Source organism: Mercenaria mercenaria, chromosome 17, assembly GCF_021730395.1.
Source record: "Mercenaria mercenaria strain notata chromosome 17, MADL_Memer_1, whole genome shotgun sequence".
Classification (NCBI taxonomy): domain Eukaryota; kingdom Metazoa; phylum Mollusca; class Bivalvia; order Venerida; family Veneridae; genus Mercenaria; species Mercenaria mercenaria.
In genome coordinates, this window is record NC_069377.1 from 2,105,581 (window position 1) to 2,120,132 (window position 14,552).

The following is a 14,552-nucleotide window of genomic DNA, read 5'->3' on the forward strand; positions in this document are numbered from 1 at the left end:
TTCATTCAGACAAGTGTGAAAAAAATAATTTAGTTATTTTGAAGTGTGAAAAAAATAACATAGTCATTTAGAAAAGTATGAAAAATTAATTTAGTCACTTAGAAAAGTGTGGGGAAAAAAAACAGTTTAATCATTTAACCGTTTAGAAAAGTGTGAAAAAATAATTTAACCATTAAGAAAAGTGTGGATTTTTTTTTAACCGTTTAGATGTTTAGGAAAGTGAAAAACTAATTTAATCATTTAGAAAAGTGTGAAAAAAATAAACCATTTAGAAAAGTGTTACACTAGGACTCTCTATTCTATGACAACAAGAGTGTTTAGCGACTATTCAACACTGAGCATTGTCTCTACTAGGCTATCGAGGCAGTTAACTTATTTAGTGTGTACAGGATAGCTTTGGTCGTTTTTTAAATCAGCTATAAAAACAACATCTAAACAAACTTCGCCGAGATTGTTTTATTATAAATTTACACTTTTCAAAAACATTCAGCCTTTTAAATTTGTATTAAACACTTCTCATTCACTGATGTTATTTTACATTCACACTGATTTAGTCAGTACAGGATAGTTTGATTTTCATACGATGGCTGGATGGCATGTGAAAAACAACAAGCAAATTGTCAGAATGTCTGTCTCACTCTGCAATTCAGTAATAGAATGAAATGAAAATTTACATTATACTTTTAAGTCTAAATGCAAAAATTATTAACCTATCCACTATACCCTAAATTCCACTACACCGTCAGGGATCGAATTTAACTTTTTTTCCCCACTAGCAAATTTTTGCTAGTGCCATTTTTTTCAACTAGCAAAATGATGGGTTCCACTAGCAATTATTTAAAAGCTGTTTACATGTACATGCTAAATTTATTAAGTTGTTTTGTTGTTGTTTGGTTCCATATGGAAGTTCATGGTCTGGACAAGCGGAGACTTTCTGGTTTGAAAGTATGATATGAACCAAAGTGCTCAATGATTCTTTGGACGTTTGGCTGGACTCGTAAGTTTTAGGTTTTTTCAGGTCACTGCCCCAGTGTTGCTAGCACTTTCGGCCTCCGCAGGCCTTTTTTACACGAAGAAACTTGTTATTTTCCTCTCCATTTCCGCAGACCTTTGCAAATCACCTACCAAAATGAAAACAAATAATGTCTAGACGCTTACTTAACTTACATACCCGATTATTACATAATTTGTATGAAGCGACAAGCGTCTACAAGCGGTCAGGTGATTATTGGTAAATTTACTACCCCAAAGGAGGTTTTAAAGAGAAAAGGACAGTTTGAGCGAATTCCATGATTTTCGTACGTGATCGCGAAAATATTCGAGTGCCATGATTTTTACTCGCATTTTTTAATTCTTACTCAAATTTTGCGAGTAAGTGACCACTAAATTCGATCCCTGTGTATGTATAGTTTTCATTTGAACTGGATAAAAACTAAGAGTCCAGTGCACCAGATACTGTCCCTTCATGTTTAGTGGTTCTTGACAGACACTGGCCAGCAGAGCCAATGTCTCACAGTATGAGGGAAGGTGTGTAGCAGTTCCTGTATTGGGCCTATCAGGGCCTCCGCTGCCGATCGCCAATGTCGCCATTTGCGAATTTAAGAATTTGGCGCTAAATTTGCCGATCTGGCGAAAATAAGTGCGCATAGTTTTTTCCTCGGCATTTGTTTTTTCCGTAGTGGATAAGCGCCCAAGAATTGGTTCCCGATACACGTGTTTTACTAGACGCCGGTAGTAATGTAAAACCGATGAACCAGTCTAGGAGGTGTGATTTGACAATTCGGACTTTGAAGTTTGTTGGACACTTGAGAAGATAATTGCGTAATTAATGTGTGAATTGAAGATTAATCAGTACCAAAACTCTGCACTGTTTGTTACCTCTGCCGAAATTCACAAAATTAACGCCGATTCGGTTGTACTTTTAGTGTTGCGCATTTTTTACAAAAAAAAAAAGATTGTCATGTTTGTGGCATGCAGTTGTATGTACTGACGAATTTTAAGTAAGTAGAAAGATACATTTAATTTGTTACTTTTTTGCAAGATAATTTTTGATTCCTTAAATTAAAACACTCGGCCTCAATTTGCATCCTGGACCTGGTTAATTTCTTTGAAATTGAAATGTTCAGAAACTGGAAGGTATCACTTGCTACTGGCTTCTTAAAAATCATTAGAAGAGTGTTCAACTCGACCTTTTAGAATAGAAAAAAATCCGAATTTTCCTTTCCGAAAATAAATGAGTCCCGAAATATTGGTAATTCTGACATGGATAGGTATGATTCTTAAATTAGAGAATGATTTGTGTCATTTTTTATCCAACTACAAATTGAATTTACTTCTACAATAAACTAATACACCTTCAAAAGTTGTTATTATTCCTAATGAAATTATTTACAATATTTTATTTCTCTATGCACACTATGACAGCCAACTAAAAGAAATAAAAGTGGCTCAGAACTTTGGCTCAAAAATGGCTCTAATGTGGCTCCAACTTTTTTCAAATTGGCGAAAAGGTTGGCGACAAGTATGAAAAACCCAGAGGAGGCCCTGGGGCCTATGTAGCTCAGTTGGTAGAGCACTGGCACGGTAAGCTGTAGGTCCGAGTCCTGGTCGAGGCTGCACATTTTTCCTGAGACTGTTACATTTGGAGGTCCTACCAAGATGTTCACCCTTGGAGGTCATGCAGGGCAAAGCAGTTTGGCTGGGGTGTGCATCTGAATTTGGTTAACAGTCTGCCAGGAGTGCGAATGACTTGCAATGTGAGGGAAGGTGTGTAGTGGTTTTTGTATCGCGTGGCCTCGGTAGTTCAATTGGTAGCGCGTTGACATGGCGAGCCGAAGGTCCCAGGTTAGAGTCATGTTCGAGGCTGCACATTTTTCCTGAGACTGTTACACATGCTTATTAGGCGCACTTGCTTATAAGATGCAATTCAACAACTTATTCTATTTCAGCTTATGTGGCCAACGTACGACAATGCCTTTTTTAATAATAAACTGGTCTTGCCGCTCATGTGACCAGCATGTCCCGGATTGAGTGAAACAAATTGGTCCAATAGGATTATGGCATAACTAAACAGACATATTTACCAACAAAAAATAAAAACATCATCAGCACAGTTCCAACTAAGATATAAATTTGACATCATCTACCCAATTATATATACTCAAAACAACAATTTAAAGCATTTATAAAATACATTCTTTGTATACTCCATTTAGTGATTTCTTGGCATAATTAATTATCAGCGATAACTGACAGCTCCGAAAACAGACAGTTTCCAACTGGTTGCATCTTCTTATCAAAATTTAACTTGGCTGGAAATAATGCTTGTGCTAATTTGACATACGCACAGTCTGTTAACTTACTTTCTTTTTCATGATCAAATCCTATAATAGCAAAATAGTCAGCCAGCCGCGACATCACAAATAAATCCAAAAGCTAATTTTTCGGCACTGTCTACGTCGTCGCCATTTTTATTTTCGACGAGTGACTCATCAAGTGAAATTATCTCCCTTTGTTTAAAATGAACCACTTTCCGCGAAAAGCACGTTAATAATATGAACTTAGGTGCTAGGCAGAGCTCCCTTGAAAAATCACCAGTGCCCCTTGAAAATTAAAGGAGTGCTGCTGGAATGACCTAGAATTATGGATCCGTTTTAGGAAGTTTATGTTCTTTAAGATCTATTAAAATTTTCAGGAATTAATGATAATTCCTGATTTCTGAATGAATGTCTTAAAATGCATTAAGATTAAATCTAAAGAAAGTTACAGTTCTTTTTAGAAAGAATAATGTATCCAACTTTAAGGCAAAATACTGCTATGATAGACCTCTGGGGATTATAGTCAAAACGTACCCAAACCAAAATGTACCCAAAAATAAAAAGTCAAAATGTACCCACAAAAAGTCAAAATGTACCCACTACTGAAAGTCAAAATGTACCCAAAAATGTGACAGAAGTCAAAATGTACCCATATAAAAATGATCATTTATTTTGATTTAATTATCAAAGTAATGCATTTTAATGGAAAATAACATGTATATAACTGAATTTTCTTTCATTCATTGTTAATTAACAGGTAATTATTAGGCCTATCAAACATGCTACCTACTTTCCAAGGTGTCAATAACATTGAGATAAGCCAATAATTGAGATAAGCTAATTACTGAACCTTTCATCTTTTACATAATAATCAAACTGTTTATCCTTTGATCTGGAAGTGTGAAAAAAATAGTTTTTGATCTTTCTTTATTAAAACTGAAGTTTGAAATACAATTTTTCATCTATTACAACTTAATTACTAAGTAATAAAACACTAACAAATAATTCAGATGATTAGACATTTCATGGATCAGTGTTTGAATAGTTCAAATTATTAGACATTTCATGGATCAGACTTAGAAATAGTGCATCTCTAATATTATTATTTTGTAAATATGTATAAAATGTTTGAATAGTGAGTAGTTTGATAAGACAATTATGGAGCAACTAGTGTTTAGTTTCAGTGATGAAATAGTGCATCCAGTACCCGCAGCTCTAATCATGCTAATATTATTTATTATTTATTTTGTATTTTGTGTATATGTGTATAAGTTATTAAGAGTTTTTACAGATATATATATAGGATTCTGATAAGATAGCTGCAGATGCATATTTATAAAACAAAATTAGGGTGAAAAATAAAGTATTTAAAACAGACTTGTGTTACTGATTTTTTAACAATAGTAAATAAAGTAGGAAATTTACAAACTCGGACATTAAAGAAAGTCACTTTGATAACTAAATTAGGTGTCAATCACTCCATTGACAGTCTAATAAAGACAGGAGTAAAAAATTTCACAACAGGTGTGAAACAACTGTGCTGTAGGTGCGAAAAATAATCAATTATTGTGCCAATCTAGTTTAATTAGATGATCTACTTCTCTAACATTCAATTTACAACTTACATATATTTAAAATATTATATATAATACATAGCTGAATTTATGGGTATTTAAATACTAAATGCCAAAGTAATTGGGTACATTTTGACTTTTTTGGGTACATTTTGACTTAGCCAAGTGGGTACATTTTGACTTTTTTGGGTACATTTTGACTTTACCATGTGGGTACATTTTGGTTTGGGTACGTTTTGACCTGCACCCACCTCTGGTATGGGAGAATGAAAATCATTTACATGTACAAAGCTTGTTTAAAAACCAAAAGACTAGCTTTGTACATGTAAAGAGTGTATATCAAAATCCCCTTGATCAAAATCCCCTCCACTGAAAAATGACTGGGTGTTACAAAATCCCCTTCACACATTTGCAGGGGTTATCATAATCCCCTCTGTGATTAACATTATAGATATATAGATATCAGTGCTCCAAATTATATTATGTTTGCTAAAGGCATTGTATTTACGTGCTTTATGCAATAGACTTTTAAGTTGTATATAGTTGTATTTGAACTTGATGAAATAAGTAAAAATCACAGAGGGGATTATGATACCCCCTGCAAAAGTATGAAGGGGATTTTGTAACACCCTGTCATTTTTTAGTGAAGGGGATTTTGATCAAGGGGATTTTGATTGTCTCCCAAATGATGAGAATTTTACCCAGAGAAAATCACTTTTTTGCCGAAATTCTCGAAAACTTCTGTTTTATTTACTGAACTGCGAAGTTAACATTTTTATGGTTAATCTTTTAGCACAACTGATACAGATTAGGAATGGTAGTTACTAATAGGAGCCTTTTTGATGTTTATTGATAATTCATAGTCAATAGTTTTTTTTTTCTAGTAATAAACTCTGGTCAGTGATTTTTAAGCTTGTGGATGAAATATATGTTAACAGGGAGAAGAGCATTTTGTGCTTTTCACAGTTCAATGCCTGTAAATTTTGATCCAAAAACCTTCTTTTTTTAAAGTTTTATCTACTGACTACTGTAGGCTACAGACAGTACTACATTGGAACCTGACATCACTAACAAAACACTTGTTAAATATCACATGAATGACTTTATTGTTTTTACAATACTTTCAAAACCCATAATAAATAAAATAAAAAAAAACTGAAATAAAAAAGAAATTAAAAAAAAAAAGACGCTTCTGGTGAGGATCGAACTCCCGACCTTTGGATTTCAACGCGACCTCGCTAAACACTGCACCAGTGTGGAAGTATGACTTCATCACCACAAATATAAGTAAACTTCAGTTGCGGCAGCGTGACGAAAATCGTTTCACATTAAAAATATTGTATTTTACCTTTCTTTCTTCGTAGAAAATGTATTTAGCACTAACTTCTTACTATCAGGCGCTCATTTACATTTTTATTCAACGTTCAAAGCAGTAAGCGAAACGCTTTTGTCAACTGTAAACAGCAAGCGTCTATTGACGTCTTACTGATTGATTACTATGAGCATTGCGTACTGGAAGAAACCCAAACAACACCGATTCCACGAATTTTCAACTCGATAGTAATGTCTGTACACAGTTTTATTCATTTTCTTTTTCACACGTTTAACCGTAATGCGACGCTGTCGGACCCGCTTCGCGGCGCCGGTAGCTCTGTTATTAATGATATGTAGTGCCGCTGTAAAACATATTCTTTATATATCTTATCATAGTTTTTATACACACAGTTTATAAAATTGTAATCAAGACAACACTTATTATTCAGTTTTTAATTTCTAAAGAGATACTGTATAGTACTGAGTACTTGGAAAATTTTATGCCAATTTATGCCAATTTTTAAGATTACCCGTAAGTATATTAACGTGTGTGCCCTTTGACGATATCAAAAATTGTCTAAAATATAATAAAGTCAGTTCATAAGAGTTTGAAAACATGCCTGTTAACTGTTACTGCTTAATTCCAACGGTTCTTTGTACTCATTTCGTAACAAGGGTTTCGCTTGATAAAACGCCACACATGCCTAAATAGTATCCCCTATATAGATCTGTATTACATAGACAATTTTGCACGTCTGCGTGCTGTAGGTTTCGTTTTGGGGAGGCTGCAATTTTGGTACGTGGCATTCCCTGTTTGATATTTGTCTTTGTTTTTAACGGATCTGACATACATATCAAAACACATTTCAGAGTGAAATTCCTTAATTCATTTTAAATAATTATCCTTAAATTTACATAAAATGAAGGGAAACGTATGGGTCATGTATCTTCTGCCTCATTTGCTTAAATTACTGCAAAATCTTATCAAAATCACATTGTTGTGGCCTGGTAGATGGCTATGACTATTCATACAAAAATTGAAAAAATTAAGTTTTACTTCACAGAAAAAACAAACAAACAAACAAACAAAAACCAACAAAAACTACTGTCCCATTTTTCAAACTTAACGTCAAAAATACGTCATAGTGGATAAGGTATCTGCCGTCTACATCTACATCTTCGGTATACTGCCCAACAATCAATTCTGACTATAAATGGGAGGCGCTTGTCTGGTACAGACTGTTCAAAAACGAGTAAGCTCATTAGGTTGTAGACCATCTAGCCAGAAACCTCATCTTTGGACAACAAACCGACTTGATTCTCCTCGACTTTAGTAAAACATTCGATAAAGTTTCTCACCTAAAACTTCTCTTTAAACTTCAGGAAAATGGTGTTAACACCGTCACCATCAACTGGATTCATTTTTTTCTCATAGCTTTTTCTTTTTAATTAATTTTGAGAATTGTATCTAAACTTCCATAAAATAGAGGTTTTCATGAAATATATTGAATGATTTAGTTCAACACTTTGTCTAACATACAGGAAGTTCTCATACATGTATCTTTCACCCCCGACGAAACGAGATCCGATACATTACCATAATTTAGCGAAAACATCCTGAAGCATGTTTGAAAATAAAAAAAAGGAAATAGCCACTTCGTATTTTCATACTCTGATATCAGAATTACATGTTAAAATTTAAGTTTTAAATTGACTATTTTCAAGTGACTATTAAATATGGTTTGTCAGTCTCAACTGGAATTTGATCTTTAAGTACCATTAAAAGTAGCTGTCAAAATTTCAATCTAAAATCCAACTGAGACCGAAAATTGTTTTGTGAACATGGGGCCCGGGAAGCGTCCAAAGTCAAAATTCCAATCATATTCCAAAAATGTGTTATTGCCAGTACATGCATAGAATTGTCAACGAAATTATATTTTGACTTAGTCAACTCCAATGACACAAGACATCTGAGCTGTTCTGTGTGGTTATTTGATACAACCAGCTTAGTAGTCGAGACTAGACTTTTATCATTATTATTGACAAAGCCTTTTTAGTCGAGTACATTTTCGAACACATGCATATATGGTATGTGTAGATACTCGGCTTCAGGGAACTTGGACAACGATTTAAACTCATGAAAACTCAAGGTCTATATTGGTTTAAAAATTCATAATGTAGCCATTATGTATATCATGATAAGGTGACCGGGAAAACTGTATGAATTCAGTACCGTATCAAACTGAATTTGTAGGGTTTTAAATGGTTAAGAATATACACGTATAATACCACCTGCGACATTTTTTTTTGCCGCGGTGCATTAAAATGTCACGCATCGTATCGTGCATATTCAAAATTGTGCGTTGTACAATAGTATTTCAGCGTCGCGAGTGCAATAATACGAAGCTTCATGTTTCCAAAATCACTATGTACATTCTTGGATACCAAATATTCAATGAAGAAATGACTTGTAACATATGTTGTTGTGATTCCCTACGCATATGGGTAGCTTGAGCTAAAATAGGTGAATCTCTTGCGGCGCAGGGGAAGAGTGTATGTCTCTTCACCAGGTGGTCATTGGTTCAAATCCCCGGAATATATGAAAAGGTTTACGATACAGGTCCTGTCGCTTCTTGTTCATAAATACGGTAGTCGAAAGATTTGAATAGATACATTAATCAAAAAGCGATTGAAAAGTAAATGCGTCCGCGCTGTTAAGAATGCTTTTAAGACAAAATATATCGGTATTTCAGAAACAATTATATAAAACGGATATTAATAAATCTTATAACTGTCTTTAAGATATTTTAAATGGAAACAGTATTACGGTATTAGAACCGGATGCTAAATATGCCGCTGTTCAGTTATGCCTAATTAACTTATATACAGTTTGAGAAAATCCCTATAGTAAGTCCACAGTCCGTGGTCCGCAGTACGCGTCGAAGTAAGCTGAAAATCTCTAATACTTGTTAATCCGCGAAATGGACTCGAGAGTGGTTCCAATAAGCTTAAATAAATACACCCACAATGAAACTCAAACAAAAATGGCTTTAATTAAGACCTCTGTGACCACCCAAAGTGAAAAATTAGTGTATAATAACATGTCCGCCATTACGCGACTAGACTAGATGGTTCCCGTCCTGGTTTCTGAAGTACTGTCAGGCCTAAGACAATATATCATTTATATTATAAATCATTTGAAATAATCTCAAGAGCGAAAATATGACAATTTGTATGTTCATTTTAAAAATAATTCATTTGCGTAATTTTCATTGTAAATTCAGTATTTTTTTCGAAAAGAAAACAACATCAAACTGGCAAATATTTGTTGGAAAATCGGACAAATTTTTGCTGGATGTCGTCAAGGATAATAAAATAGAGAAAAGTGGAAACTTCACAGGTAGCTCAACACGACAAAAACGAAAATGTTGCAGGCTCGGTTTGATTGAGCCTGTTCATGGACGGTAGTGGAAATGCATGCTACCGTCCACGCACTCTAGCCCCGGGTTGAGCAGAACTCAACATTTACAAATATAAATATATAATCCTTAATATTGTGTTGATTTCAAAATAATATATCTAAAAATGTCATTTTCCTTTGCTTACATCATTGTCATTAAGATGCATATTATAACATCACTCGATCAGGCCACGCTCTCGTGATATTGTTCCTTCGCATCTGAACTCCAAACAAAGATTTTATCCAGTGACAAAAAATCACTGCTTGAAATATATTATTTAATAATCATCTCAATATGTCTAAACATGGTCACTTGATTAGTGATTACAAAGTAGAACAAGAGCGCCGCCAAGCGGGGCAATATACGCCCGAAGGCTTACATCATAGGATGGGAGCAAAATTTTAAGAACTTGACTGTTGTAGCCCCAATGGATCTGAACAACAAAAGAAAAACTTCAAAAAATAAATCTAAGTCCACAAATAAAAGATTCAAAGTCTACAAAAAAATCCTTATCAGGTACAGGTATGTAAAAATACACCTAAAAATTAGAGGTACCACCCATGTTGTACCACAGAAAAGTGGTCTCGGTTTTTCCCTACGGCCAATAATAAAAAAAGTTTCAAAATAAGCTATTTATAGTAACATAAAAGGAAAGTAATTCAAAAAAAATAAAGTACAAAAAAGAGATCTGCCAAAATAAAACAAGAGCACTGCAATGCAGAGCAATATACACAAAGCAAAGTCATATATGACCTTTGACCCTTAAGTGTGACCTTGACCTTGAAGCGAGTCATCCGGCACATGCGCTCTGCACATCGTTACAATGTGGTGAATATTTCTGCCAAGTTTCTTTGAAATCCTTCTAGCAGTTCAAGAGTTACAGAGCGGACACGAAACAAACTGATATGACTTATGACCCCTAAGTGTGACCTTGACCTTGAAGCAAGTCATCCGGAACATGCGCTCTGCACGTCGTCTTAGTGTGGTGAACATTTGTGTCAAGTTTCTTTGAAATCCTTGAAGGGGTTCAAGAGTTACAGAGCGGACACGAAACAAACTGATATGACCTTTGACTCCTAAGTGTGACCTTGGCCTTGAAGCGAGGCATCCAAAACATGCGCTCTGCACATCGTCTCGGTGTGGTGAACATTTGTGTCAAGTTTCCTTGAAATCCTTCAAGGGGTTCAAGAGTTACAGAGCGGACACGAAATTGCCAACGGACAGACGGACAGACAGACGGACGGACAGACGGACAGACGGACACCATCGTCATAACATAATACGTCCCTTCGGGCGTATAAAAAGTGGGAACTCCACAGGTTACTTAATACGACAAAAACGAAAATGTTGCAGGCTCGGTTTGATTGAGCCTGTTCATGGACTGGAAATGCATGCTACCGTTCACGCCCTCTAGCCCCGGGTTGAGCAGCACACAACATTTACACATGCTACAAGTACAGAAACAATTTAGAGATGTATTCAAGTCAAGTTTACTCCAGAGTTTAGTCAAGAACACTTCTTTGTCTGCAGCAGTGCGTCATAACATTGTGACATCACCAAATGCGACGTCGTACATAATTTTGAAAAGTCTCTTACAACACAAATAAACTTTCAACTGCTGCAAATGTTTACATCATGTCTTCAAGTATCCTTTGAGTTGTTGAATTTTATAGCTATAAATGCTGTCTTTAGGATATGTGACGATTAAGGAAGTGGGGTTGTTTGCACATTTCTTTCCTCTCATGGACAAACCCATTGAGTCCACTGAATGAATTCATCTGAACTTAATTGACAGTGTGGTAGACGGAGTTATATACAATATACATAGCACCTCCAATGAACAGTCTATCAAACCATTCTGCTATTACTTTGTTTGGTTCTTCCAACGAATCTAATCGTTACATACCATGCTTTCTGTAACCATTTGGTCACAATAAATTTAATGATGAATTGTCATCCCCGACACCAAAGAATTGCTCCCTGACCCTTCTTATTCTCCAAAAGGTATAATGCTTTGTAAACATTTATTTAAGGTATGAAATACTTTGTTTACTGGTTCTTTTCCACAGATGTTAACACCCATATACACACTCCTAAAGGGTATCAGTGTGAAAACAATTGAGGTGACTGTTTCTTATGAATCTTTTGCTTTGAATTTAGCTAATATGGATAGCTGTGGATGTCTCTCGCCGTAACAAGTTAATACGAACCACAGTCAATATGTACCAGGTCACTGGGAACCTCTTACTTCGTTAATGTGGACAAAATTATTTCATTATCTTTGAAGAAGTTTATGTCTCATTTGATTCAGTTATTTAATAATGATTTTATATGTTATGTCGAAAATGATAACGTCTATAACAACAGATACTGTGTAATAATGTTATTTATTTGAACGTACAAAGGCATTTTATTTTATATTCTAACATAATCTGATTTTTTTCCTATTAAACAACAAAAAAAAAAATACAACTGAATAAGTGTAATGTTATGTAACAATTTCAGTGTTAGTATGTCACGTTTATCACGTTATCAAGTCAAATATCATAGCGGAGCGCTGGAAAAGAAAACCTTACAAAATACACAAATGATTTTTGATATAATGTTAGACCTCAAAGATCGATTTAAATCAGTAATTGTCATTCAAATTCATATTATTATCATATCACTCGGGATGGCCCATGTGATATAATTCCTTCACATCTCAACTCTACCATTGAAAATTTCGTAAATATACAATTGAACTACATTTAAACGTTTATGTTGGTTTGGCGCACCAACGTCATTTCATTGTTTCATTTTGTTTATTTTTAAGAAATAATGTATGTCAACAGAAGATCATTAAAGCAAAACAAGCCTTTACGACACTGTACTGGTTTTTCTGGTCCTTTGGAATCACGGAGTACATTCAGTATCTATGAATTCCGCTTAAATAAGCCGGTGCTAGGGGGCGTGAGAGGTCTTAAACTTTCCATTACCTCTCATAAAAAGACTCAATCAAACTGTCTGCTATTAGTTTGCTTGGTTGCATTCTTAACTTATATAAATATTATAAATATATATTATGTATTTATGGCAGGTATAGTCGTAAGTGTGCATTTATAATTATAGTAATGAAACAGGCATCAAGAAGTTTATAACAGAGGCGAATATTTGTCTACACAATGAAAAACTACTAATGAATATATTGGTTTAAAAATATTTTATTTATTCAAGTCATATTTTATTTATTCAAGTCAGTTCATGAATAATTTGTAATAACAGTGATAAAGGAATTGGACAAAAAACTAATTAGCTTACGATTGTCCTTTCCTAGAAAGAATGAACAGATTGAAAAAAGAGTGCACCTTTGCTTCATGGGAAAAATATCAGAGTTGTAAAAGCATTTTGCAGCCACATTTGGAATTACAAATGTAAATACAAAATGTAATTTAGGTTTGAATTTAAATGTGAGGTAGCCTTTTCAATTATATTGATACTCGGTTGCATCGGCTTACAGTGCGTGACCTTAGATGTACATTTGGTGCAGTATGACTTTTTTGCAGGAAACGCAATAATAATGTTGCAATATCAGCAGTATTGTAGTTATCGGCCACTGTTTGCAGATGCAGATGGTAATATTCGTTTCGAGGATGGCTGTGTAGTCATAGCCATCCTCAGGTGATGCTGGTCAGGCTTCGCTCAGGGCACAACAAGCCTTATGCTCACGTGTTCAAGAAATACAGACTGGCATCATCGCCAACTTTTCCATGTGGTGAGGAAGATCAGACTGCGGAGCATACACTTCAGAGATGTAAAAGGCATGACCAGGAGCGAGCTGCGACTTGGCCGATAGATACCTCAATCCACCAGAAATTGCATGGAGGCATTGAGGATCTGTGGCAAACCATAAGTTCCATCGAGGCTACTGGTCTGACTGTGTAGTCGCGAACGAGAAGAAGAAGAAGAAGTTTCGAGGGTAACTGTTTTTGCGATAAGTTACCGCCTAAACAGTTACCGAAGAGCTGGATATTCCCATTTACAATTGCAACCAGTGATAGATTAATTTTCTTGCGCACCATGTTTTACAAATTATATGATAAATAAAGCAAAAGGAAACAGTGTTAATGAAACGTTCTTTATCTAAATAAAATGCGGGAAATTAATATGTGATGTTGTTTGAAAAACGTAAAAAAAGATTTTGGCCTAGTCGTTCGAAACTTTTACCGGCTATTAAACTTACCACTGTAAAATTTTGATTCCAAACATCAGTCTTGGTGGGAAATACCAGTATAATATTTTTTTTTAACTGTAAAGACATTTCAGTGTTCAAAATCCTCAACTCATAAAGCTGTTTTAACAAGTTTTCTAAAATCAGTCAAAATGTAGCCATAAAAGCTAGTGAATTGACTGTTACCCTAATCGCATGTTTAACTTTCAAACAGCCAGGCTCTGGTTTTGTTCAGCATTTTCAGTGTTACATTTTTATGTAAGTTAACTATTTTAATTGAGAAATATACTATAAGGAAGAAAGAACAACTATCAAAACTTTTGATTTTCATCGAATTTTGCATAGAAAATATATAATCAGTGCACTATGGGGTTCCAAACGGTTTTGGCCAACATCGCCGGAAACTCCAATACATTGGGCAAGAAAAAGAATAAATATGCTGACGTCTCATCATCATAATCATTGTTATCTACAGTGATCACCTACACACATAAAGGTATCTAGTTTAACATCACTAAAAACTTTATTAAAACAAAATCTGGTATCTGGAATGAGTTATGGCAGTCAGGAAAATATTAAACTCCTTCAGAATAGTCGGACGTACTGCTTTTTCAGGCAAAGGGCAAAGCCAGCGCAAATGAAGATGTTCTGATAAGCGAGCTAGCTGCAAGGATTT

At 34.8% G+C, this 14,552-nt stretch overlaps 1 protein-coding gene across 1 annotated transcript in view; it reads right to left on the reverse strand.

Moving 5' to 3' along the window:
- Window positions 1–3,484, reverse strand: part of LOC123536008 (myotubularin-related protein 13-like) — an 88,834-nt gene extending 85,350 nt beyond the window's left edge. The window contains exon 1 of the mRNA XM_053528736.1: window positions 3,363–3,484. Within this exon, the coding sequence (XP_053384711.1) occupies window positions 3,363–3,417 (55 nt within the window). The 5' untranslated portion in view covers window positions 3,418–3,484. The remainder of the gene's footprint in view (window positions 1–3,362) is intronic.
- Window positions 3,485–14,552: the final 11,068 nt, after the last annotated feature.